This window comes from Artemia sp. Qi Xiang Cuo, chromosome 2 (genome assembly GCF_049724085.1).
Source record: "Artemia sp. Qi Xiang Cuo chromosome 2, ASM4972408v1, whole genome shotgun sequence".
Lineage (NCBI taxonomy): Eukaryota > Metazoa > Arthropoda > Branchiopoda > Anostraca > Artemiidae > Artemia > Artemia sp. Qi Xiang Cuo.
In genome coordinates this window covers 82810054-82836954 of record NC_142795.1, presented here as the reverse complement: position 1 = coordinate 82836954, position 26901 = coordinate 82810054, and the positions used below count along the sequence as shown (strand labels likewise).

At 34.5% G+C, this 26901-nt stretch overlaps 1 protein-coding gene across 1 annotated transcript; it reads right to left on the bottom strand.

The window, feature by feature from the left end:
• Positions 1-1430: 1430 nt before the first annotated feature.
• On the bottom strand, positions 1431-26659 carry LOC148955699 (uncharacterized). The gene is made up of 5 exons (XM_089103565.1): positions 26222-26659; positions 16300-16380; positions 14050-14181; positions 9587-9685; positions 1431-2278 (listed from the first exon to the last, which is right to left on the bottom strand). The coding sequence occupies exons 1-5, from the start codon at positions 26541-26543 to the stop codon at positions 1965-1967; spliced, it is 948 nt and encodes a 315-aa protein (XP_088959691.1). The 5' UTR covers positions 26544-26659; the 3' UTR covers positions 1431-1964.
• Positions 26660-26901: the final 242 nt, after the last annotated feature.

Genomic DNA, 26901 nt, shown 5'->3' with positions numbered 1-26901 from the left:
TGAACTTTTTCTGGTTGAAGTTTTTGAAACAAATTTTGTTCGTCTTTAATGAATATATTTTTTATTGGTTATTAAAATGAATATTTGTCATGCTTTTTCCTGTTTTCCTCCTTAAGAATAAAGATTTCGGCTTGGTATTTATACTTAGGACAAAATTATAATAATGGCTGTAGCATATAACTTTGGATTGATGAATACAGGGAACATCATTCAAATACAGTTTTGGCACAATTTTTGGGTTTCGGTAGGGTTGAAGCCATTCTAGCCCACATCATATTTCAGCCCTTAGTATAGACAAATAATAAGCGACCATCCCACTCAAGATGCCCTGGAAGTTCCTACTTATGTCCTTAACCCGTTCCTAAGATGTCGCAGATGCACCCTTTTGACAATCTTGGCTGCCCATAGTGTTTTTTAATTTGGTTTACCATCCCATAATTATGCCCTGAAAATTTCAACTTACTACCTTCTAGTTATTCCAGAGATATTGCTGATGCAACTTTTTGACAACCTGGATGAACATCGAAACGCTTCAAAGTCACAAAAAAAGGGAAACAAATGTGAGTATTAAGACAACAATAAACGGTTAACGTCAGAACCCTATATCTCGAAAAAAATCGCGGAATTTCGGAGCTAGTTCAGCTCCGGAATTCGAATTTACTAGCTCAGCAATATTGGGCCATGCAATTGGGACTGCACAGAACATGGCATTGATACTTTCAACTAAGTGTACAGCGGCCTCAAGTGGAGACGGAAAACTTGTAGCTAGCTCAGTTGCGTCGTCTATGAAATGCTATTCGAATCGATGCCTTTGTCATTTGCTGTCTCTTCAGACAGAAGAAGCCTGCAAGCAGAGATTTTTCTGTTGATACTGGTTATATCTCATATAAAACATCGGCTGACTTGGCAGCATTTTCCCCGGCCAATTCCTGAATGGGCAGATACTTCATGTGATCTGAGCTTCAAGGAGGAATCACTTGACGTACTAAACACATATTACGAAAGCTCTGTCATTCACGATTGAACTGGAAGATCTGTCAACACTACAGGCAATGCACGCGTCAAGAATGCTACAAGTCAGATGTCTGTGTTGAAAATAACGACTAAGATTATTTTTGATCATTTGCACATATGTATTTGAAGCGTTCATTTACTACAAATTAGAACATTCGACCACCTATTTTTTCCAGTTATCCACTTTCAAACTTATTCCCGTGAAGTTGATCGGCAGTGACATTTACGTTTCTCTATAATGACGGATGTATTCTAGGGTTAATGTGTTACTTGATGGGTTGTCTAAACAAACTGTTTTTGCTGAGTATCTCCTGTTTTAGGAACTTCAAAACAATTAGTCCACAACGCACTACCTTTTCTGTGAAACAGTTAATCATTCGAACATGTTCACTTTTATAAGACTTAAAGAAAACACATCATTTTTCTTGGAATTTATATATAAGAAACAAAATACACAAGATAATCTACGCTCGATTGACAGAAAACAAACAACCCTAAACACTATTAAGGGACGAAATACTAACATAACAAAATTTTGATTAAAAATTAACACTAAAATACATTGTTTTACAACAAGACTGTATTAACTTCAGCTCAGAAAGAAGTCAAATTTTGCTTTGATTTCGAAAGAAGCATTTCGAAAGAAGTCTGGTCTAGGTGTCCCGAGTTTCCTGACACCCGAGGAAACAAGTTTTGAGATGGACGAATATTCCTTTACGTTTTTTTTTCGTATCAGACAAATAACTCATTTCTTTAGCCGGCGCAATTTCGTTTACAATAGATAAAAAGCTTCCTATTTATGAACTGGCAAATGTATATACATTCTATTGTTAAAGTTTCTTTCATTGACATTCAAACTAATCTTGTTTTTTTTTAATCTTCCCGAAAGATTTAGAGAATTCTGCTATAAACTCCCAAAAGTATGTATAATTTGTATCATAACTTACAAGTTAGGGTGGTGATTGTGAATTAGTGTTTTCATTTGAAAAGCTGTGCATTTTCTTAACTGTTACGGTTCGTCCTATTTGGTTGTGAGACGAAATTGTTTGCTGAGTTTGTATAAAATTAAAAAAGCCTTGCATGAGCGCAGTTTGATTTGCTATTGTCTCTCTCAATGTTTTTTGTGTTTCTTCAAAAACGCTAAAAATCAATTTTCGTTCGTTATCCTGCCTTTCTATCGACTTCTGTAATGACTTCATTACTTCAAGCTGCTGTTCCAAAATTATTTCCAATTTAGATTCATTCTTCAATTTCAGTGAATTACCTAAAAGACAAAAGTTGAAAATCTACATTCTTAAAAGCAAAAAAACAAAAAACAAATCTTAATTTATTTTCAGGCAAAGCAGATCGATAAAAGCTAGATTGTTAATATTAGTTTAACAATATTACTATTAGATACTATCTACAATATTATTATTATTATCTAATTTAATGATATTTTTGTTGAATTAGATATTTTAATATTACATCAAAATCATATAGTACGGAAAGAAGCTGAAGTGTGGAATTCATTCGAAGTCACTGCAAATCTTAGTATTCAAGGTAGCCCTCTCCTCCAAAAGTCTAGGTGAGCAAAGCCTTCCAACAAGGCTAAAATTGAAACATTAAAGTAGATATTTATATATCTAAAATAAAAGGGTATACCCTAGCCGATTCCGCTATAAAGTCACATGAACTTGCTAACCCGGTGATATTCACTGGGAAAAACAGAGTATCGAAAAACAAAGAGAAGCAAAGAGAAAGACTACTACTACTAACGACTAACAACTCATCGCAGCACCAAGCTGCCTGAGGCCAACACAGCTACGCACGATCTTCCTCCATCACAATCGATTCAAAGCCTCCCTTATTACAACCACCCATGACGTTCCCAGTTCCGATAAATATTTCTTTATGGCGTCCGCCCACACCAGACGAGGGTGACCTGCTTTCCGTGTAGCCCTAGATGGTTGGCCGAAAAGAACAATCTTCGGCAATCTGTCATCCTTCATCCACACAACATGCCCTAACCACCTCAACCTGATGAGTTAATATAAAAGAATTTTATTAAGAGAGCAATCTTACTAAAAAGAAGGAAATCAAATTAGTTTTTGCTAAGCTTCTTTAGAATAATTCCTTTTGGGTTCTAATGTTATTGCCTTCTCAAAATCACCAGCTAAAATAATAATTTGTAAAATACACTTTTATTAGCGCGACAAAAAAATATGAACAACTATTCATCTTTATTATTATAACTATTATATTTAACCATTATAAATTTTAAAACATTATTTTAATAATTTCAACTGCTTCAGCATTAATTCAAATTATTTTAAAAATTCCTAATTATTATTATAATTAACTATTAGCAAACCTCGCCACGCTCAAATGAAATAGGGTGAATCCCAAATTCTGTTAATTTTACAGGAGGCTAACGACAAGGTTTCAAAGCTTTTGATAAGAAAAGCTTTCTTGAAACACATATTTCTGGTTGAAATCAAGCTGATAGTTCCACACAACATTGACCGGTGAATGTCCGAAATACCTTTTTTCTCCTTAGGTTTAGTCAGCGTTGCCAGTCAACTTTTTCAGTTTAATGCAACAAGTTTGGTCAAGTTCGGCTAGGTTAAGTTATGTTTTTAACCCATTTCTTATATTTATGACCAAATTTAACCTAAACTAACCTAACTTTAACTTTTACCATCATAGCTTGCGTAAGACTGAAAAAGCTGACTCGCAAAGCTAATTGAATCCAAGCAGGAAAAAAGGAATTTCGAAAATTCACCGGTGAATGTCGACATTAACCAGATTCCAGAAAATATCGATGGTATCTGGAATCAATGAGGCATAATACAGTATGTTCGAAATTTCCGAATTTTCTAGAATAACGACAGCAAATGATGATGACGATAGTCTCAAAAGGTGCAAAAAACTTAATTTTAATATATGGTCTGTTTATTCTTATAGCTATATATATATAGCTATATATATATATATATATATATATATATATATAGAGTAGAATATTTTTATTTATAACACGTACATAAATAAATGTCACAAAACAGCGCACATGCCTGGTGGCATACTTTAGCGCTGAAAATATTGCCAACGAAAATACACAGCCATTTTCTAACTAAATTTTACAACAACGAAAAAGAAAATCCTGATGAAAAAAATGCTTAGCATGTCATAAGATATTTCTTCACCAGTCTTAGAAAATGTCACTTGTTGCTACATTCTCGAACTGATGCAGGAATTGAGTTCCAGATTTTTGGGCCAATGTGACGGATGCTGAATCCCGCTCTCGATGTCGGGCGAATTTCGCACAAAAAGTCTGAACGATGCGTAGTATGATAATTATGAAATTGAGAATGAGTTGAGAAAATGCCGGAGAAATTTACAGGTAAATTACTATATGGATAATCATGACAAATACTAGAGATAGAAATTAAATGAAGTTGGTCCAAAGAGAAAATTCCTGAAGTCCCATATAGGTGTCTAACTGAAGTTCTGCAATCAACATTAAAAAGAATCCTCATTGCTTTATTCTGAAGTATTTGAAGAGATTTGAAAACAGACGGAAAGGTAGATGCCCAAACCGACATGCAATAGAGAAAATATGGGTGGACTAAAGAATAATAAATATATTTTAGAATAGCTTTAGTAAAAAAGTGACAAAGACGAGTTAGCATGCCAATATTTCGGTAAGTTTTTAACGACAGTGTTTTTACATATTTATGAAACGACAAATTTTCATCTAAAATAATCCCAAGATATTTGAACTGATCCACCCGTCTTAATTCAAAACCATTCAAAAAAAGAGAGAAGGTATCTGACACTACTGATCCAGTTCGCGAAAATAACATATACTGGCATTTTTTTTCATTAAGAGCTAGTAAATTCCTTGAATACCAATCAGATACAGTTAGTAACGTACTTCCAAGGTTCTGGAAAAGAACTGATAGGTCCCGGTGAGAAGCAAAAAATACTACATCATCAGCAAACATTATAATTTTACAAAGAGGCAAAACTTCTGGCAAATCATTTATAAAAAGAATAAATAGAATAGGCCAAAGAACAGAGCCCTGAGGCACTCCGTAATTAATTGGAAAAGTTTCGGAACGGAGATCACGAGATTTATCAACACAATCTAGTCGTCTCCCATAAAGGTAATATGAAAAAAATTTAACAGCTTGTGTTGAAAACCCATAAGACTTTAGTTTAAAAAGAAGCAACGAATGATTTACGGTGTCAAACACCTTGGCGACATCAATAAAAATTGCCAGTGCGTGTTGACCATCGTCTAGTGAATCATTAATATTTAGTAAAAGCTCATGAATTGCCAGTTCAGTTGACTTTCCTTTTATAAAACCATATTGAGACGTGTGTAAAATCTTACTATCAAATAAATATTTTTGTAATTGACTATTTTCAAGTTTTTCCAAAATTTTGCTGAAAACCGAAAGTAGAGAAATGCCTCTATAATCTGAAGGGTCAGTTGAACTTCCAGCTTTAGGTAATGCTATAACATTTGCTTTTTTTAAAATTTCAGGAAAAACCCCATGCATAAGTGATAAATTAAAAATATGTGCCAGCAAAGGTGAAATGCTTGATGCTATTTGATTTTCGGTTTGAGCCGAAAATCCAAAATCGTCCTTAGAAAAACTCCGTTTAAGCTTCAGAATAACTTTTTCAATCTCATGAGGCTTAATCTCAGAAAAAGAAAACGAATTATCCGCATGTTGCTCATTAACTGGAAGAGAAGGGGAATTCAGTTGCATATTCATAGTCAATGCAAGTCTAGTACCAATATTACTGAAATAATCTCCAAAAGCATTTAAAATTTCATTGGGCTCTGTAACATTTTCCCCATTTAAAACAAGGCAATTAACACTAGTATTCTTACGACTATGAGGACGTATCTTTTCATTTATCAATTGCCATGTTTTTCTCATATCCGATTTATACACAAAAAATTTCTCTTTATAATATTTTCTCTTCTCATGTCTGATATTTTATTTTAACTTTTTCCTATAAACTATGATTTCTACAAACGACTCAGGTGTCTGTAATTTTAAATAATTCTTAAATTTTCTATTTTTATGTTTTAACGATGCCAAAATACCTTCAGTAATCCATGGGTCAAATTTCTGCGCAAACTTTCCATGCGAAACTCGTGTTGAAGAAGCCCGATCCCGCAGTCGCAGTCGCATATATATATATATATATATATATATATATATATATATATATATATATATATATATATATATATATATATATATATATATATATATATATATATATATATATATATATATATATATATATATATATATATATATATATATATATATATATATATATATATATGGCGCCGCGCCGATGAGGGAAGACCGGCGGCGGCGGGGCCAAAAACAGCGCGCAAAGCCGCAGATAAGATGTCGGCGGCGCGCCGCCGGCGCGATCAATGTTGACCGCAAACATTAATGTTTCCATCAGTCTTTCTCAAATCACAGCTTAAATTTACAACAGATTCGAGCCTATTCATGAGTTCAAAAATTCACAAGTCGCTGGCTGGAAACTGGTCTTCTTCGTTATTCATCAAGAGAAGTAGATATCTAGTGAAAACGAAATGACTATGGCGTTTCAGAAACCCTTGCATAATAGTTGAAGTATCTATTAGCTATGTATTCTTAACATAAATAATTATCAAAATTAGTAGTGTTTTTTCATCGAGCGTTACTGCATACAAAACTTCAAAAGCCGTATCACAAAATTCGTCAGTTATCTGGGTAAAAACTTTGAATATAAGTTTGAACTTAGAAGCTTAATTTTTTCATAACGCCCTTTGCCTTTGGATGTTTTGTATCCTTTAAAACGGTTAAAATCGATTACTCAGATATTGATTGTTTTTTTTTTGCTCTTTTGGATTCCTGAAAAGCCTTCCTTACCTACAAAAACGTTTTTCAATAACAATTTTAAAAAAATACATGTTTAATCTTTTTTGGCGTTTTTATAGAATATATGTCATGTAGGCTAAGGCTGAACTGCTGTTTTTTTTTATTGCTTTTGGCTGCTCTTTTGGATATTATTCCTTTTTTCTTTTGGGGATTCATTCCAAATTATAAACTCATAAATACCTGATATCAGCTAAAATATAAACTGTATCTAAAAGGAATGAATTTATCTAATTGAAAAATACATGATGAATAACTTCACATGAGAACACTTCAATTACAATGAAACAAAAAACACTTAATGGTTTATTCGGTATGAAGAAAAATGAAGTGCCAGCTATTTTCTTAGGTAGAAAAAGAAAAGCTCATCCGTTTTAAATGTAATTAAATGAAACAATATGCAGACTGAAGATTGATGCAGACTGATTTTCGGGGATTCGGGGAACCAAATTTTTTTCGGGGTGACGCATAGATTTTCGGGGAAATACCCGAAAATTCGGGGATAGTGCAAGTCCTGCTTGATTTCCAGTCAGGAAAATCGAAATAATAAACCACACGAGAAGGGAAAGCTCCGACTTTGCTGTTGACGCAATAAAGAATAGCCGCAAAATTAATTAAAATCGACCGAACGCCCCCTCCTCTGCCGCCGGCGGCGCGCCTGCGGCGTTGCGACACTTCGGCGGCGGTCGCCCGGGCCTCTCATCAGCGGCGTTCGGTCGATCCGCAGGCGCGGCGCCGGGGTCTGAGTGTATCTATCATCTATCCATAGGTCATTCCTAGGGCAGAACTAAGGTTGACAGTCATAGAACTAAGGGATGAAAGATTGGGTTGTCGCGTGACGGAAAATGTCCACTGGACTTGTATGTACATTCTGGGACTAAATTTGATTGGACTTACAGGCAGCGAACAAGTGAAACCTAAGCCTAATAGGCTTGGCCGCTTGTGGTCTAAAGGTGCAATACCGTGTCAAAAATATTGACATATGACCAACAAGTCCCCTGGAATTGCAGGCAAACGGTAAAACCTATAGTTTCCCAAGTGCTTGGTTAAATGGTTGATTTTGAAATAAAATCAAGTGTTTTGCAGTAGGCATCAAGACATGGCTAATTGTAGAAAAAGCCAAGACAGATTGTCCGAGTAGTTGAGAGGCAAATCTGGGATAAGCCCTTATTAGGACTGTATAAAAATGATGTCATTTCATTTGTTGATAGATAAGTCTCCATTTTATTTCTACTGTAACATACGAACATACTGCATCTTGCCTCACTGATTCCAGACATCATCGATGTTAATATCTATGATCTATGTTAATATTCTTTCGAACATACTGCAAATTTCCGAATATACTGTAAACTTACCAAATTTCGAACACACTGTATCTTGTGTCACTGAATCCAGATACCATCGATGTTAATATTTATGATCTATGTTAATGTTATTTCGAACATACTGCATCTTGCCTCACTGATTCCAGATATCATCGATGTTAATATCTATGATCTATGTCAATGTTATTTCGAACATACTGCAAATTTCCGAATATACTGTATCTTGTCTCACTGAATCCAGATACCATTGATGTTAATACCTATGATCTATGTTAATGTTATTTCGAACATACTGCCAAATTTCCGAATATACTGTAAACCTCCCAATATTTTGAACTTAACTCTATCTGGCCCCACTGGTTCCAGATACCATCGCGCTAATTTCTATCATCTATGTTAATGTTATTTCGAACAAAATTCAAACATACTACAAATTTCCGAACATACTGCAAACATACCAAAATTTCGAACATACTGTATCTTGCCTCACTGATTCCAGGTACCATCGATGTTAATATTTATGATCTATGTTAATATTATTTCGAAAAAAATTCAAACATATGGCAAATTTCCCAACCCACCAAAATTACGAACATAATGTATCTTGCCTCACTGATTCCAGTTACCATCCATGTTAATATCTACAATCCATGTTATGATCTATGTTAATACATATCTACCAGATATCTATCCTAATGCATTGTTCCAGAAAAGGGGGACGTTGCTAATGTTTTTTTTTTTCGCTGTTTATACAAAAATCACATTAGTCTGAACAAAAGTAAGCACATAATTTTTTGTAAATACATCAGTTAGAAAAACCATGCTTTTTAAAACAACAAAGAATTCACGTCCTTATCACCCACGGAGAACGGAGGACCCTTTATCTGATAGTACAAAACTAATAAGTCACACTCGGAATCAATGCTTAAAGAAATATATTTAATTATGGTTCTTCTGTTTTTTCCATTTCAGTGTTTTTTTTTTACTTTTTTTTAACGCTAATATTTGAGAGGGAATGCACTGAAATTTCTCAAATTTCCTTTTCCTTTTTATTCATTTCAAAAAGTTAGAAAAAAATATATCGTTATAAATGTGTTCATGTTTAAAAAAATTACAGTTAAAAATTTGTTAATATTCAAATTTCACTAAAAAGGTTCAGTTTAAATTATTAATGGTTCCTTGAAATGAACGTTGAATACAAGAAAACTATCACTATTACACACCTGTTATTTGAGATGGATCACACAAGAATATCCCTAATTTGTTTTTCCTTTTCATACCACTAAAAATATTAAAAGGTACCTTTACTCAGCGAGGGCGTATTGAGTTGTATGTCATCACCATGAGAGAATATATCTGTTTCGCTACGAAAATCTTCAAAAGAAGCATCTGATGTATTGCCTGTAAAAAATGAATCTAATCAATAAAATAGTTTGCTCAAGCACCCCAAACTCTAAACTAATAGTCATTATTGTTTTATTTACAAATATAAATATTATTTATAAAATATTTTTAATGTACAAAACAAAACAAAGGGGAAAGTAAAATGACGCACACAACTCACAATCTTCAAAGTTGCAGTTTCAAAGACAAAAAACAATCCGACCATTTGAAAAGAAGAAGATTAAAAACAAAGCAAAATAGAGCTTTTTTGCTTCATCCTTATTCAGCTAATCAGAAGAAAAGAGGACTGCAGGCTGTACCTCACCAGCAAGAAAAGTGTATAACACAACCAATGCTTGCTATTGAGAGCGTAAGACAGCTAATAATGATGGTCTTATTCAGTTTTGAACTTGACTTGTCCATAGAAAATAATCTCAAGTTTCTAATGCCAAATTTAGATTTCTGAGCGCTTTCCCTTTCTGCACCTTGGACATGCCATCAGAAGATTTAAGTCTAGTTTTATAAGCTTACTTATTCCATGGATAATTCTTAGATAATTAGATAATTCAGAACATATTTTCAATTTTCCAGACAATTTTATTTTGTTCGATAATGTCTCTTTGATTTCTAGGGACTGGGGTTCAAAGCAAAATTTTTGCAAAACTCTTGAAATAAAGAAAATCTTATTCAAGAAAATTGCTCTGAATCGTGACACAGGTGAATTTGGGCTGAAATCTATCTACGATAATTTAAATAGGTAATTTTTTTCATTGTGCTGTAATTTTTCTTTTTCCCTATAGTGACTTGCATTACAATATTTAGCCACAGACATTGCACAATTTGTTTTGGACAAACATCAAGTGTACATTTGAGCATTTACAAGCGTTTTTGTCATCTGCCGATTTTTATAGAGAAACGACAATTGTCAAACTTAACAACAATTATTAATCAAAACGATTTCCTCAAATATAAACGCTGATACACGATTTAATCAGCAGGTAAAGTAATTTGGCAACACTTTGAGCAGTTGTTGAGTAGACTATTGCAAAGGTTTTGGTTTAAAATCCCCACTCACTTCAAGGTCGTCTTGATCTTTCAAATACTTTTCGCACTGAAAATGAAACTGGAGACCCTTGAACACAAATACTTTACAGTCGCTTTGATTCATATTATTTAAAAATAATTTCGAATTTAAAAATACAATCGTTATTTTATATTCGGGGAAAATTTTTGAGGGGTAATTGTCGAGAGGGGAAGGAATTTTCAGCAAATGAGGAGTTTTCTGCAGGGGGTGTCTTTTTCAAAAATAAAATAAAAATATGATCGTTATTAATACATGGGGGGAGGGGATATTTTCCTTGAATTTCCTTTCTTTTGAGGTCACAGCCCTGCACGACAGGTAAGCTAGTTACACTATAAACATAGATGATACATAATCGACCATTTCACTTCTTTTTGAAAATCCTCAAAAATGGTCAAGCAAATCACTCACTAGACATCAGACATAATACAGCCCATCTGTTTACAATCGGCTATCCCACTTCTTTTTTGAAAATCATAAATATGACTTAGAAAAGTTTGTCCAGTGTCTCTATTGAGGGCAACCTTTAGGTGAATATGCTTCTTTATTTCAACTGCCTCCCTGAACACTTGCATGAGACCTTTAACGGGGGCAATAATAGAGTTATTATCAAATAAAAGTAAATGAAAGGTTGTCATAGACATGTTGAGCCAAGGCGGAATCAAAACACTTTTGATTCCCATTTATGATGAAATTTATAATTCCGATCGCTTTTACAATCGCTTCACAAGATTATGTTTTGCAACCAAATACAATCTCTCTTAATACTCGTACCTGGAGAGCGATTAGCTTTTAAGAGTGATTTACGTAAGATGAAATTGGGAAATGCCATTTAGTCTTATATCTTTATCCAGTTACCCTTTAACCATTACTCGTAAAGGGTCATCTTATTTCAGTTTTGTTTTATAGTTGTTTTTTTTTTATCAGTTTTATTCTGCACCGAGGACGGTCAAACGGAGGTCTTGACCGAAATATTTGCATAATTTTTTCACTTGCTGTTATTGTCCTTGTTTTCTCTCTTCTTCTCGATTTTATGTTCCATTCCACTTCTTTTTGAAAATGTCCTAGAGTTAAAAATTAGGCATATACATCAGTATCTCTTGTATGAGATCTGCAATCAACATCTTTGGACTTTTGCACTCATATTACTGGTGTGGTAAATTTTTGGTAATTACTTCCAGAGCATCCAAATCGAAATTGCACAAAAAATTAATATCCTAAGATAATACTTTTTTAAAGCGTTTTCAGATACAAGGCCATATTTTTACACGAAGATGATTTTATAATGGAAGAAATCCCCCTCCCTCTGTAATTAAAATGTAAAACAAGAGAATTGCCTTTTCCTCTTTCCTTTATTCTTAATTTGCCCCTTTTTTAACCTTTCTTTTCTAAACTTCATCTTACAAGTTTTAGGACACACTTTTTTTTTTTAATTGATTTACTAATTCCGACTCAAATTTTATACTGATCATTCCACCTATTTGGCACCCTGAGGTGCAGTGGAACAGTTCTTAAAAGTTATTTGTTGTTTGTGTCTTTTATTTGACTACATGAAGGCAGTTTGGCTCTCTTAGATATTGTGAAGGGTTTTTTTTTTAGCATAAACACTATCTCATCTTATACAGCCCAAACAAGCAATGTAAAAATAGCAATCGACAAGAAAATAAAACTATATTTTGATAAGAAATCAATTTGTCTTTTAAAATAAGTTGTAAATATTTTTGCCCGAAAAGTCAACTTAAACGTTCAGAGACAGTACTAGTCAAGATTAAAGAAGGATTATACTAGCCAATGAATAAATCAAAATTGTCACCACGTTCTTAACCCAACTAGGGAAGTGAACTGACAAAAATACAACTCGCAGCAAAGAAAAGTCTGATGAATTTACTTAGCCTGTTGATTCATTTGCTTCACCTGTTGATCTGATAAATCAACATTTTATTTGTGCTGAAGCTAAATTTTGAAAAGACAATTTGATTGTAAGCTGTTGTGGTTTTCTTTCTCTTTTCACTTCATGATCCCATACATCTTTGTGATACACTCTTCAGGGAGCCCCATGTGCATATGTCTCTCTTGACTTGTTTTATTTACCAAACTTAAACAAATAAGAATGGTTTGGCCTCTCTTAGACACAAGAAAAGCTAGAGTTTCATCTGTGCTTTACTAGAAGTTAAATAATTAATTTAGACTAAAAGATTCTTTTGACCAATGGAAATTCCACCCACTTGAAGTGTATTTCAAAGGAAGGAACCGACTGATGTAAATTTATTACATAATAAACTAACAGATTGTTATAAACAAATGTTTTTTTTTCTGTAGCCCTAGTCCCCGTAGAAAGAGATGGAAAGCAAGGTAAAGTATTTCAGGTAATCAGCTCAGGTTCTGATCTTACTTTAGACTGCTAAATGAAGTCCAAAAGAAGATATCCCTTAGATTCAAATAAAAACACACCTATTCAAAAGCTAGAGTAAATGTTAATAGCCTATGAATTTAATTAGAAAACTCTTCTGCCTGAAAATCTGCTACAATGCTCTCCCAGCGTACTTCGTTTATTCAATAAATAGAGAATGTCAGACATATTAGGACGACACTATTTAAATCATTAAAGTTATGAAACAAAACCTACCTTAGGTTCACTTAATATTAGTTCAGGGATCACGCGAAATCTCAGTGTACTTTGTTTATTCAACAAACAAAGATTGTCAGATACTTCAGAGCATTTATAATGTAATAAAACATATTTTTTAAGATTTCATGGAATATATATTTCTGTTTAAAGACTCAATGTCAATTTCAAGGTCTGCAAACTTCAACACTACAACTAGAGCACTCATCCCAAGGTTAGTTAGTAATTGTTTTTAGTAATAGTTATATAGTAAGAGTAATAGTAGTAATAGTAGTTAGTAATAGTATAGTATTAATAATTATAGTAATTAGTAAATAGTAGTAAATAATTATATTTATATATAGTAGTAAAAAGTAGTAAATAATTATAGTAATAGTAGTTAGCAATAGTTAGTAATTGTTTTCTTCTCTTTTTGTAAATTCTAGTGCATTTATTGCAGATATTGACCCCCTGCACACCCCTCGTGTTGGTGTCCATAGGAGATATCCATACCAGATTTTTTTGAAGTACTCACCTTAAAAGCCATGTAGGTGAGAATACCAGAAAAAGAATATTAGTAAAAAATTGATTATCTACTCACTAGATTCAAAATATCACCTTGCTTTAGCCCAGCAAGCTAAGTATCTGGAAAGATAATAAATAACAGCCAAGAAAAGTCTCATGCATTTACTTAACCTGTTGAATCGCTTGCTTTCCGTTTATGTGACTGTCTCCTGAATGTCCCTCCTGATGAATTGGGTGAATGATTTGAGAAGATAAAACTTGTTGACGTTTGACTTAGCTGACTTTCTTCACCATCTGTCCAGCCTATGAATAAAAAGATAAAAACATTAAATATGTAAAGTATACTGCCAGGTTTAGTATGAATAGTCTATTTCAATTTTTCTCTACAATATAAAAAACAACGAGTTGAATAGTCTTTTTCTTGAACATAAAAAGAAAAAACATAACTCATTTGAAAATAATCTAAAATAAGTCAAATAAATTAGAGATGGCTTGATAGTTCTGATAATGACAGTTTCTTGAAATGCATTTTAGGGATGCAAATAGTAGCAGACTAGGCAAATCACCTCTAATTCCTCTATAAAAACAAGTGCTAAGCACAGTTGAAAAAACCTTAGCATGTCCTTAATTTGACTCCTGAAGGACCCAACAAACGAGGGACAGAAGAGTTTTCATACCAGCTCCCAAGGTAATCATTATAACTTATAAACACTCGGCACTGTTAATTTGAGTGCTAAAAGGCTCAATAGCAGGGGATATAGGGCAGTTAAATTGGGGCCCAAGGTAATTATTATAATTTTTAAATACTTAGCAAATAATGAAATGTTTTACTAGTCTAAAAAACTTGTTCCAGCAATGTTTACCTTTTGTCATGATTGGAAAAAGGAAAAATCACAATACTAAATTTAGCTGAGCTCGAGTCTTTTCTTGCAGGGGCAAGGACAACTTAAAAATATTTAAGTTTTGAATCGCTTAAATCAATAGCAAGCGATTCATAAATCAATAGCAATTTGAATAGCAAGCGATTCAACAGGTAGGTACGCATAAATCCGTACCTACCCCATACAAAGGTGAATGAGGAGCATTATTTAAGTTGTGGATATAAAATATACATGCATGAATAGCAAGTCATAATATTTTTTTCATTTTAAGTAGCTTAACAAAATGAAAGCCATACTCAGGATCTCAAATAGAAAGCAGTGATTAATAAAACACAAAGTATAAACCACCATTAACACCAAGCAATTATGCAAGTTAAAGGCCACTGGGTCCTTCTCCCCTCCCAAAATCACAAGAGCTTTACAATTTTTCTTATATTCTCATGGACTTCATTTATTTTGCTGCAAATTTGAAAGCCATATTCAGGAGCTCCAATAACATGCAGCAGTAAATAAAGCACAAAGTGTAAACAGCAATTAAGAGCAAGCACTTATGCAAGTTAAAGGCCACCGGGCCCTTCTCCCCTCCCAAAGTAACAAGAAAGTTATGATTTTTCTTATATTCTCATGTACTTTACCTACTTTACTGCAAATTTCTTTTCTTCAAGCAAGATTTTCAAGAACCTGCCCCATCCCTCCCAAGAATTGTTGGGCCTGTCAAAAACAAATTATCAAATATGAGATGAGAGCATATTAAATTATTTTTTAAAATATGAAACACATAAAAAATGTCCAATTATTCCAGAGCCTTGAGATACTCAAATAACCAAACAGATCAAGATAATGAATGTAAATAAACAGCTACCTTGTCAATAGAAACTTAAACCCTAAAAATTAAATTTTAAAAACAATACTAGCAGTTTATATCTGTTTTAGTAATTAATGTTAATCTAAAATAAGTGAAATTTATTTCCCATTGAAAATGAAATTTATCTATAAAAATCTATTCAAATTAATTGAATTTGAAAATTCAATAGTTTTTGGAAAAGACGGAAAAGTTCCCAACAGGAGAGATGATCATGGTAACAACAAAAAGGGTAAATTTTAAGACACTTCAAACCTTGGATACAAGGTTTCCCACTCTGTTGACATAAATACAGAATTTCAAAAAATATTATTTTAGTAAAAAAAAAAGTTCCATTTTGGAGTTATTTTCATTAAGAATTGTCTTTTTTTGTATTTTTGGAGAGAAAAAATTCATTCCCCCCTGCTCCCTTTAAATTTTTGTGAATTGGCACCACTGTCTGTTTTATTTACAGAGGTAATTTCAGCAAACAAAAGATCATAGAATTTTAGAATAGTCAAAACCAAAATTTTAAATATCCAGAACCTTTTTAAAAGAGGTAAAAGCGGCGACATCACAGGAAACGGCTGACTTACACTATTTTAGACTACAAAAAGACAATTCTGATGGAAGGAATGCATGAGTGAGTGAGAGAGAAATTGAAGTGTTTGTTATTCTATAATAAAAAGGTTACCCTACTTGATTTTGAATCTTCAAGTATTGGCTCAACAATAGCTTCAGAGATAAAGTCCTTTTCATCATTATATACTCGCTTTATACCTAAAAGAAAAACAGAATTGGACATTGTAAGATACTACACTTAAAAATTGAATTGTTTTTTGAAAAATTGGTTTTTAGGCCTATTAATAGCACTCAACTTGAATTATGTCATCCTTTCTCCAAACAGTTGTGAAAAACAAGCCATTCCTGAGATTCAAATGTGCAAAGATAATTTTAATAGTGTTATTTAGAAAATTGACAGACATTCATAAATCTTCCAAAGACAAGCAAATTAAAAAATAGTTACTCTGTGGAAATACACTGTTTTTGCAAAACTGTAATATTCCTTACTTACTTGCCATGCTTTGCTTGTATTTTGTGTATGTGTGCTGTTATGTATTGCTTGTGCTTTTGCTTATGCTTGCTGTTATGTATTGCTTGTGCTTTGCTTATGCTTGTATTATTTCAGGTTTTGTGACCTGGGTTTTTGAAGTATATGCTTGAAGAGACAAATCGTTACATGGTGTCAGAGTAGAAGATGGATACCACCGTCCCATATCCTGAGCTGAACTGGGAATCGAACAATCTAAAAGAGGCTTGGACTAGATTCAAAAGTCATGCTAATCTAATGTTTGATGGACCCTTGAGCAGAAAAAGTGAGAAAATCAAGTGTGCATATCTGCTAATTTGGCTTGGTGAAAAAGGACGAGATGTGTTCAGCACTTGGACGCTAGCAGCTGATGAAAAAGACAAAATTTGTGTATACCTTGCCAAATTTGATGACTACTTTAATCCACAATCAAACCCTATATTCTCCCGATATACATTCCACAAACGTGACCAAAGGGAAGGCGAAACTATAGAACAATATGCAACTGAACTGAAAATCTTAGTGCGAGACTGCTCATATGGAGCTACGATTGTTGACGAAATGGTCCGTGATCGCCTCATCTTTGGAACATCATCCCAGAAGATTTGTAAAAGACTACTGCAATCGGGATCTGAATTGACTCTCTCAGATGCTATCAAAGTAGCAAGAACCTACACAGAAACCCAGGTACAACTTAAGACAATGTCAGCAGAATCAACCAGTCATGGAAAACAAGAAGTTGATATCATCAAGAAGAATCAAAATAGACTGTGGAAAACCAATCGTGACTAAATTGAAAACCGTGAATGTTACTTCTGTGGCGGAGACTATTCACAGAATCACCAGTGCCCGACAAAAGGGACGATCTGCAGTAACTGCAGAAAACCCAACTATTTTGCACATGTCTGCTGTGGTAGCAAAAAGACTGTGAACATAATCAGTTCTGAAGCTCAACAAACTGACGAATTATTCATCCATCAACTAATGATGGATAAAGCTGATGACCAGCCATATGCTAAACAAAGAATCGCCAACCAGCTCAGTGTGAAATTCAAGATTGACACAGGGGCACAAGCTTGTATCATTACCAGACAGACGGTGTAAAGACTGAATCCAGAACCTGTAATCCACCCTAAACCCATATTTTAACAAGCTTTTGCGGTCAGACTAGTCCCGTCCTGGGGACATTTAAGCTCGACTGTGCCTACAAATCAAATGATAGTCAACCCATAGAGTTTTTTGTAGTGCAGTCAGCCCCTACTCCTATCCTTGGCTTCAGTGCGAGTCGTAAGCTGAACCTGATAAAGCTGATACTTAGTCTTCAATCTGGACAGCTCAGCACTGATAAGATACTCACCGAATTTTCCGACCTATTTGAAGGAGTTGGGAAACTGGAAGGTGAATGTAAAATAATCCTCAAGGAAGGTGCACAGCCATCCATTCAGCCCACGAGACGAATCCCCTTGAGTCTCCAGCCCAAATTCAAGGAAGAACTAGATCGTATGGAAAACCTAGGAGTCATCGAGAAGGTGACCCATCCAACTGATTGGGTGAACTCAGCTGTGGTTGTTGAGAAACCAGATGGAACCTTGAGAGTCTGTATAGATCCTCACGATCTTAACAAAGCCATAAAGAGACCCCACCATCCTATGCCAACTTTTGAGGAAGCTGTGCAAAAGCATGTAGGCGCTAAGTACTTCTCCAAGCTAGATGCCCGAACAGGATATCGGAACTTATGTCTTGATGACGAATCTTCCGAAATGACTACATTCTCAACTCCATATGGGTGATACAAATTTAGACGTATGCCCTTTGGACTCAAGTCTGCACAAGATGATTTCCAACGCCACATGGAAGAGGCATTCAGCAACCTCAAGAGATTCTCAGTAATCTCGGATGACATGATCATCTCTGGTGTATCTGAAGAGGACTATGACAGAAATCTTCAAAAAACCCTTTTAAGAGCTAGAGAAAAGGGAGTCAAGCTTAACAAAGATAAGTGCATCTTCAAATCAGTTTTGATACCGTACTTTGGAAACATCATGTCCGAAAACAGAATCCATCCAGATCCCAAGAAGATCCAAGCAATAGAGACAATGCCATCATCCAAAACCCAGGAAGAACTACAAACAGCCCTGGGGATACTAAACTACCTCTCACGCTATATCCCAAAATTGTCAAGCCTCAATGAACCTCTTAGGACCTTAGCTAAGCAGAAGCACTTCAACTGGATAAATGAACACAAAGCCACACTCACAAAAATTAAAGCGTTGATCATAACAACAATTTTGCTCTTTGATCCTACAAAAAATCAAATAGAGATCCAAGTTGATGCTTCCAAATCAGGACTCGGTGCTGTCCTGCTTCAAGAGAATAAAATTGTTTCATTCGCATCGAAATCGCTGAATGAAAAAGAGCAGAGATACTCACAAATTGAAAAGAAGCTGTATGCCATTGTTTTGGATGTCGCCATTTTCATCAGTATCTCTATGGCCGTCACTTCCAAGTCATCAGTGACCATAAACCCCTGGAAACAATCCTCAATCGGCCGATCAATAAGTTGTTGCCGAGACTTCAAAGAATGCTGTTACATTTACAACCCTACGATTTCAGTATAACATATCGACCAGGCACCAAAATACTGATCCCAGATACCCTCTCCCGGCTCCACTTAGAAACTGAGGAACCATTGCTTCACAGAGAAATTGAATACTTTGTACACTCCGTTATGAAACTACTGCCAATCAGTCAAGAAAAGCTATCAGAGTTGAAACAAGAAACGCTCAGAGATCCACAGCTGAGGGTTCTGAGGAAAATGGTAGAAGAAGGTTGGCCCAAAAAAAGATCAATGGTTCCGTCATCTATAGCTGAATTCTGGACAGTAAAAAGTAATCTCAGTGTTGTTGATGACATCATCATGAAAGATGACCGTCTTGTCATCCCAGACAGCATGCAAATCGCTGTATTGCAAAGCATCCATGCTTCACATCTTGGTATCGAGAAGACGAAAGACAGATCAGTCATTTTCTGGCCAAAGATGAGTCAGGCAACAGAAAATTTCGTCAAGAAGTGTGATGCATGCTGCACTTATTCTAAAGCAAATGCAAGAGAACCCTTGCTTCATCACAATATTCCCAGCTACCCATGGGAGCATGTTGGCATTGATCTGTTTTACATATCCGGAAGATACTACCTGATCATAGTGTATTATTACAGTCGATTTTTTTAATCGGATTAGCTGGGAATAAATAAATAAACGAACCTCAAAATACAGAAGCTAAAATATTAATTCTCTAGATTTGGGATACCCTTGATGATTACATCTGATAATGGCCCACAATTCACTTCAAAAACGTTCAAGGATTTCATGAGACAGTGGGGAATACAACACAACACCTCTAGCCCAAACCATCCTGAGTCCAACGGACTCGCTGAGAAAACAGTTGGTATTGCTCAGACCATGATCATGAAAACAAAGAAATCGAAAACTGACCTCGAGCTAGCTCTCCTCGAGTACCGCAACACACCAGTCGATGGTCTAGCTTCCCCAGCCCAACTGCTAATGAGTAGAAACTTGAGATCCCTAGTGCCCTGCACCATTGAGCACTTATCTCCAAAAGTCATACCTATGCAGGAATTCATGTCCACAAGGACTAAAGAAAGGGAAAGACAGAGACGCTACTATGATCAACATACCAAAAGCCTTAATCCACTGCAGATAGGCCAACAAGTTCGAGTACGGTCCAACGATCAAACCTGGCAACCTGCAACAGTCATCCAAGAAGCAGATGCGCCACAATTGTATGTAGTACAGATGAAAGCAAACAGACACTACCGCTGGAATAGAAAGCACTTGAAAGTCGTGACTACAGATGAGAAGAGTTCTGATTCTGATTCAAACACTGGCAGCTTGTCAGTACACGATTCATGGCATCACTCTCCGGACTTACCCCAAACAGAGGACGTGCACTTTCGCCAAGCCAGCATGCCAGAATTGCCGGTCGCCGTGGGCCAGGAAAACACTGTGGTCTCCCTGCCTTCCGGGGCTGAAGTCAACAACAGTCTCAGAAGTTCTGTAACTACCAGGAGTGGTCGACAAGTCAAGCCACCATCAAGAATAAATCTTTGATTGACAAGCTCTTCCAAAAAGAAGGGAGATGTAATATTCCTTACTTACTTGCCATGCTTTGCTTGTATTTTGTGTATGTGTGCTGTTATGTATTGCTTGTGCTTATGCTTGCTGTTATGTATTGCTTGTGCTTTGCTTATGCTTGTATTATTTCAGGTTTTGTGACCTGGGTTTTTGAAGTATATGCTTGAAGAGACAAATCGTTACAAAACAATACAACTACTAATACATTTACTTCAAAAGTTAGTAAAACAATTATTCACCAGCATTGACAGTTACATGTCCCTGAGCTAGGCACAAACACCCACAAAAAGATTCTTTTTAAACTCAACTTCTGCACTAGCCTACCTTATAATTTGCAAAATATAAGCTACTGCTTCATCATTAAAGCTCACTAACCTAGAACTGCCTATAACAAACACAAGTATCTATTTGACAAGCCTAAATTTTCTATAAGATATTACTTATTGGCTCTGGATGGTATTAAGCAGTTCAAAAACATATACATTACTGAAGTTAATTATTATTTTACACAAGTTGTCTACTGTTAAGAAACCAAGCAGAAGAAAATCCATGTTACTTTGTTTTAAAGTGCAAAACTCATAGCTGGAAGATAATTAAATGACACTTAACAAGATGATTCCTTTATGAGAGGGGACATCAATGCATCAGCAAAGTTTGTAATATCAGCCTGAAATTCATATCACATATTTGCAATCTTTATAGGGAAAAAAATTGATCCAGCAAAAATAAGCATTACCCTAGGTTTACACATAGAAGAGTTGGTATTAGGGCAATAATAGTCAGTTACATCAGTGAGTAATTTTAGTAGCCATAATATTCATGCTGTTTTTTACAGCCATGTTTATATCTCTTCAATCAATAATCATGCTGACCTTTCAGAGATACTTACATTATTTATAAAATTTTCCTCATTAGCCAACCTGATAAAAGTGCAGAAAAACTACCATAAAAAGGGGATGTTATTCCTGTGTGAAGAATCCAAAGTCATAAGTCTATGACATATTCAAATGTGAAATTACTTTAGAAAAACTTTTGAGAACCAGGAAATTTTAAATGAGTTTTAACAATGGTTCTCCTTTGTCCTCATAACGTGACAGAAAGTCTAATGCAGAGGCCATTCTTTGAGTTTTGTGGTGGTCGGTAAGAATTTTGGGCACCCATTGTGCACAGAACTTATGGTAACCCAATTTTGCTGTCACTATCTTGTACAAAAGAGTCTTAGAAATCTGTGGAAAATCAGTAGACAACTCCGCCATTGTGAAACGTCGATTTTCACGAACTTTTCATCAACTGTCTGAACAAGTTTGTCAGTCACCAAGGATGGTCTACCACTCCTCTCTTCATCATGAACGTTTTCTCGTCCACTTTTAAATAAACGTACCCATTCACAGACAACTCCTTCACTCATAACTTTTGGTCCATAAACGGCACAAAGCTCACGATGAATAGCTGCTGCAGAGTATCCTTTGGCTGTAAAAAACCTTATAACAGCACGCACTTCACATTTGGCAGGATTTTCTATTGCAGCACACATTTAAAACTACCACAATAACTAAACTAGCACAGGTACAATGTTCACTTGACTACGGCTTGATGCCGACTGACCTGCTGAGTACGTGAATGCACAGATGGCGCGCTACTCCCCCCACTACACGCACTGTGACCAATTGGAGGTTAGTTTCTGAATTGCCCTTGTATACTCTTCACTGTGTGCAAGTGCCATATGGCATGAAAAAAGGCACTTTTTATGCCATTTCTCAAGGGGTGGGGCTAGCGGGCTACCAGAACATCTTATATAGATTTTTGATAGCTCATATAAAAAATATTGCTTGTATTTACATTCTTCCTATAAATTCCACCATCAGCAAGTTTCAAATAGCACTAAAAATGGCACTTTTGGTGCCATGTCTCAAGTGGAAAAGCTAGGGCAAGTGGGCTACTAGAAGTTTTTAGTGATGTTTAATGGCTCACTTAAAACTTTTGCTCATATCTATGTGCTTTTTATCAATTCTACCATTTGTAAGTGAGATATAGCACTGAAAACAACATTTTTGGTGCCACTTCTTAAATGATAATCTTGGAACCATAAAACAGTATTACTGTAATAATTACAGTCCAAAACCCTTAACTGGAAGTCCTACAAACACCAATATATTAAATTACATTATTAGAGGCGTGGTTCTGTTAGTACAGTGCTGGACTTCAAATTAGATTATCATGCGTTCGATTTCAGCTTGGATTTTTTTTTTTCAATCATGGTTTGTCCCTTCTTATGACTACTTTTCAGATAATTCACTATTTTTGTAAGCGTGACGCACTCACTTTTTAAAGCATATCCCGGGAAGGCAGATTTTCAGCCTATTACTCATATCTATGTGCTTTTTATCAATTTTACCATCCAAAAGGGCCATATCACACTAAAAACAGCACATTTGGTACCACTTTGTAAGTGGAAGAGTTTGGAAGCATAAAATGGTACCATTGCAATAATTATGGTCCAAAGCTCTTAACTAGAGGTTTATAAGATCCCCTCAAATATGCTCCCCTCCAGACCCTCTTAGTAAGTTTCATAAATTGCCTAGTCATATTAAAAGTAAAAGATTTTTGTTAAAACAAATTAACTAAAACTAAAAACTTTTCAACTAAATAACTACCAAAAATTAAGCTTGATTGATCAACAGTTTTGAAATGAGTATTCAAACTTTACTCTGTGATGAAGCCTGTGTGCTAGTTCTAACAGCAGTAATTGAGGGGAAGGGACATCCTTGTCCACTTAGTTTTTGCTCTTGCCTAGGTTTTGAAATCACCTTTTTTTGGTCATTTCATTGGAAAAGGCACTTGTTTCATTTAAAAAAGTTGTGGAAACTACCGAAAGCGCACTTCATGAGATTGTGCTATCAAGTTAATTTTATAAGAAGTGATTAAGCATAAATATAAGCTTTTAAATGATCCCTCAAATAGCTTTCTTTTGTTAAAGAAGCCTTCTAGTTTCTGCTAATCAGTAGGTGATTTTAAAAGCCCTGTCTTCATTATTGCTTTTTCAGGCAAAGTTGGCCAAGTAAAAATAGCTTTTTGCTCATCAAAAAACAAACGTTCCTGAAAAACATGTATTGCTTTGTGAAGTATGGATAATCACCTTTATATTATAGACTGAAAGTTTTTCTTAGCTGTCAAGGTTGTTTGCAGTATATTTTAGAGGTGCCTTTCTCCCCTAGATTGGTGATAATTAGAAATTATATTAAAAACAAGTTTTCAACTGAAACTAAGAAGTGACATTCAAACTTAAAACGAACATACATTATTCCGTGTAAATAAAAAAGATCATGACAGCGTTGCTTCTACATTAGATTTTAATAAAAAACGAACAAAGATTAATTTTAAAAAAAAAAGTTTTTCCAAGGGAAGTAAAGAGCAAAGTTGAAACTTAAAATGGACAAAAATGATTACTTCAAAGCCTATTTAATATATATTAATATAACTAGTACAAATAAACCAACTAATTATGTTTTCCTATGCTTTTAGGATTATACAAAACTAGCGCTTTACTGAAAACACAAAATAAGATAGGAGTTTTGGTACAGTAAAAGCAAACCAATTAAGGACACTTTTTATAGAATCAAAATATTATCAATCCCTTTTAAGATAAAGCAACAATCCATTTTAGGATTTTTTTACATTTAATTTGGTATCACTTCTGCAAAATGGCTCAATTCAATGTCTGGCTCTTGTTTTGGTTCTTAAAAGAACAAGTCATGATTAGTTTGTACAAAAGTTCAAAGTAAGGCCATCTTGATAGTATTAGGACTATAGACTAGCTTTAGAATTTGTATCATAGCTTGAAATTCACTCTTGTATAGAGAAATAATCAGATTTCCAGAGTTCATATTATGTCTTATTTGATCTTCAGTTCAAGTGATACTAAAGCATATTTCTTACAATTTAAGACTGTATATTACCCACTATTGGTATTATAGCTGGTGAGAGCCAAATGCTGTTTCATAAATCAATCCAATATTTCTGTACGCTGTTCAATTACTTTGCAGTTATTAAAAAATTTTTAGTTTAACGCTTATGTTTTTAAGATAATTTTAGTTGTATACTGGAAGTTACTAATGTCGCAACTGGTGCAAGACTATGAAAAGATTTGTAGATTTGTTTAGTGTTGCCAGGCCACATACTCACTTTTGACTCTTAAATCAATAATCCTGTTTTTTATACTTGACTTTTGTGTTTTCAGTAAAGTGCTAGTTTTGTATAATGCTAAAAGCATAGGAAAACATAATTAGTTGGTTTATTTGTACTAGTTATATTAATATATATTAAATAGGCAGTGAAGTAATAATCTTAGTTTGTTTTAAGTTTCAACTTTGCTCTTTATTTCCCTTAGAATAACTTTATTTTTTTAATTAATTGTACTCAACCATCTTGCATACTCTATTTGAAGTTGCTGTTGTGCAGTGGTGTCAGCTTTGAACAACTGGAGAATGATCATGATGGGCCATACCTACCTTACAGTCACCATTTCTGAAGGCTTAAATTGCATCTCTCTAGAAGATCTCTAATGGTGTGTCACTAGACCATAACAGAGACAACAATTCACTGTATTTAACAAGGAGCAGAATAGATCCAGTATGGATCTCAATTTTCTCCTGAGTGCAAACTATGGTAATTATGCTGAAAAAATGGCATGAAATATGGAATCATGATACAACTTTCATTCTGTTTATTTTGTTGAAGGCCTAGGGGTATAAAGATGATTTTGGTAAATTTCTACCAAATCATATTATTGACTTATGCATAAAGTGAATATACCACTTGATGCCTTTTTTTATGCTGATTACAAATATAATAGTCATTTCTATTGGAAATGAATTTCAGCCCCCCTATATATGCCAATTCAGGGTATATATTTCTACATCAGGGGGGGGGGCAAATTTTGTTTGTGATGTAAATGGGAGGTAAGTTTAAACTTTACCCCCACCCTAATGTAGAAATATATACCCTGAATTGGAATATATAGGGAGGCTGAAATTCATTTCCGATAGAAATGATTATTATATTCATAATCAGCATAAAAAAAGGAATCAAGTGGTGTATTCACTTTATTCCTAACTCAATAATATGATTTGGTAGAAATTTACCAGGATTTCTGGGGATGAATTGTTAAAACACAATTAAAACCATGAAAAAAAGCATAGGCCTAAATCAGAAATCTAAAAATGTCTCTCTTTTATTCTAACTTGTCTCATTCTGGAGAGCTGATATTCTTCAATTTTCACTTACTGAACACTAGTAATAGCCTGTAATAATCAACAAATTGAAAACTGCCTAGCAAAAGGTCTATTAGCCTACTCATCAGGGCTGAAGCAATTACTAACCAAAAATTTCATCAAGGTCATCAAAATATTCCCATTTAATAGCCTCTGTTCCAGACATATACTTTCTTGACTTTAACTTATTGTAATTATCTCTTAAATACATAATCCTGAGCTTAATGTCCACATAGTGCCTTGGTCTGTAGTTTCTTGGGTCTCTTTCATATATTCTTAGAGCAATTAGCTCCCAGATATGTACTTTTGACTTCATTGAGGTAAGATCATCGTAGTATTCTTTATATAATCTAATAAGTTCGTGTGTCTCTGCTTTAGTCCACTTGGGTGACTGCTTCAGAATTTCTTTGTCTTTTTTTGAGACACCCATTTACAGACTGATCAGCTAGGCTACCACAAGGTAGATATTTCTAATCAATTTTGGGAATTTAATATATGGTTCTCTATTAAACTATAATGATATTGAAGCTAATATTTTTCTGAATATTAAATTAAAATATAAGAGCCACCTCTATTTATTCTATTATTTACAAGCTATTGACAGAAAAGCTTCGTCCTTGAGAAGAAAATAACGCTAACTACCTATATCAAAATGACTTTATTTCGCTTGAGGTATTTAATTCTACTTTCACTTTCTGTGTAGATAGAATTCTTAATAAAACTAAAAAATTTTTGATTTTCCTTTCTTGTTATGTTTCTTTTCAATCGTTTTGCAAAAAAGTGTATAC

Bases quoted from the DNA above. Each gene is read 5' to 3' on its own strand.
- LOC148955699 (XM_089103565.1), bottom strand. From the start codon at position 26,543: ATGGGTGTCTCAAAAAAAGACAAAGAAATTCTGAAGCAGTCACCCAAG. The intron at 16,381-26,221 runs GTTAGTAATTGC...TTTTTCTTTTAG, and splicing joins TGACCTTGATGAAATTTTTG to GTATAAAGCGAGTATATAAT. The intron at 9,686-14,049 runs GTTAAGTAAATG...CATTTTTTACAG, and splicing joins GAAAGCAAGCGATTCAACAG to GCAATACATCAGATGCTTCT.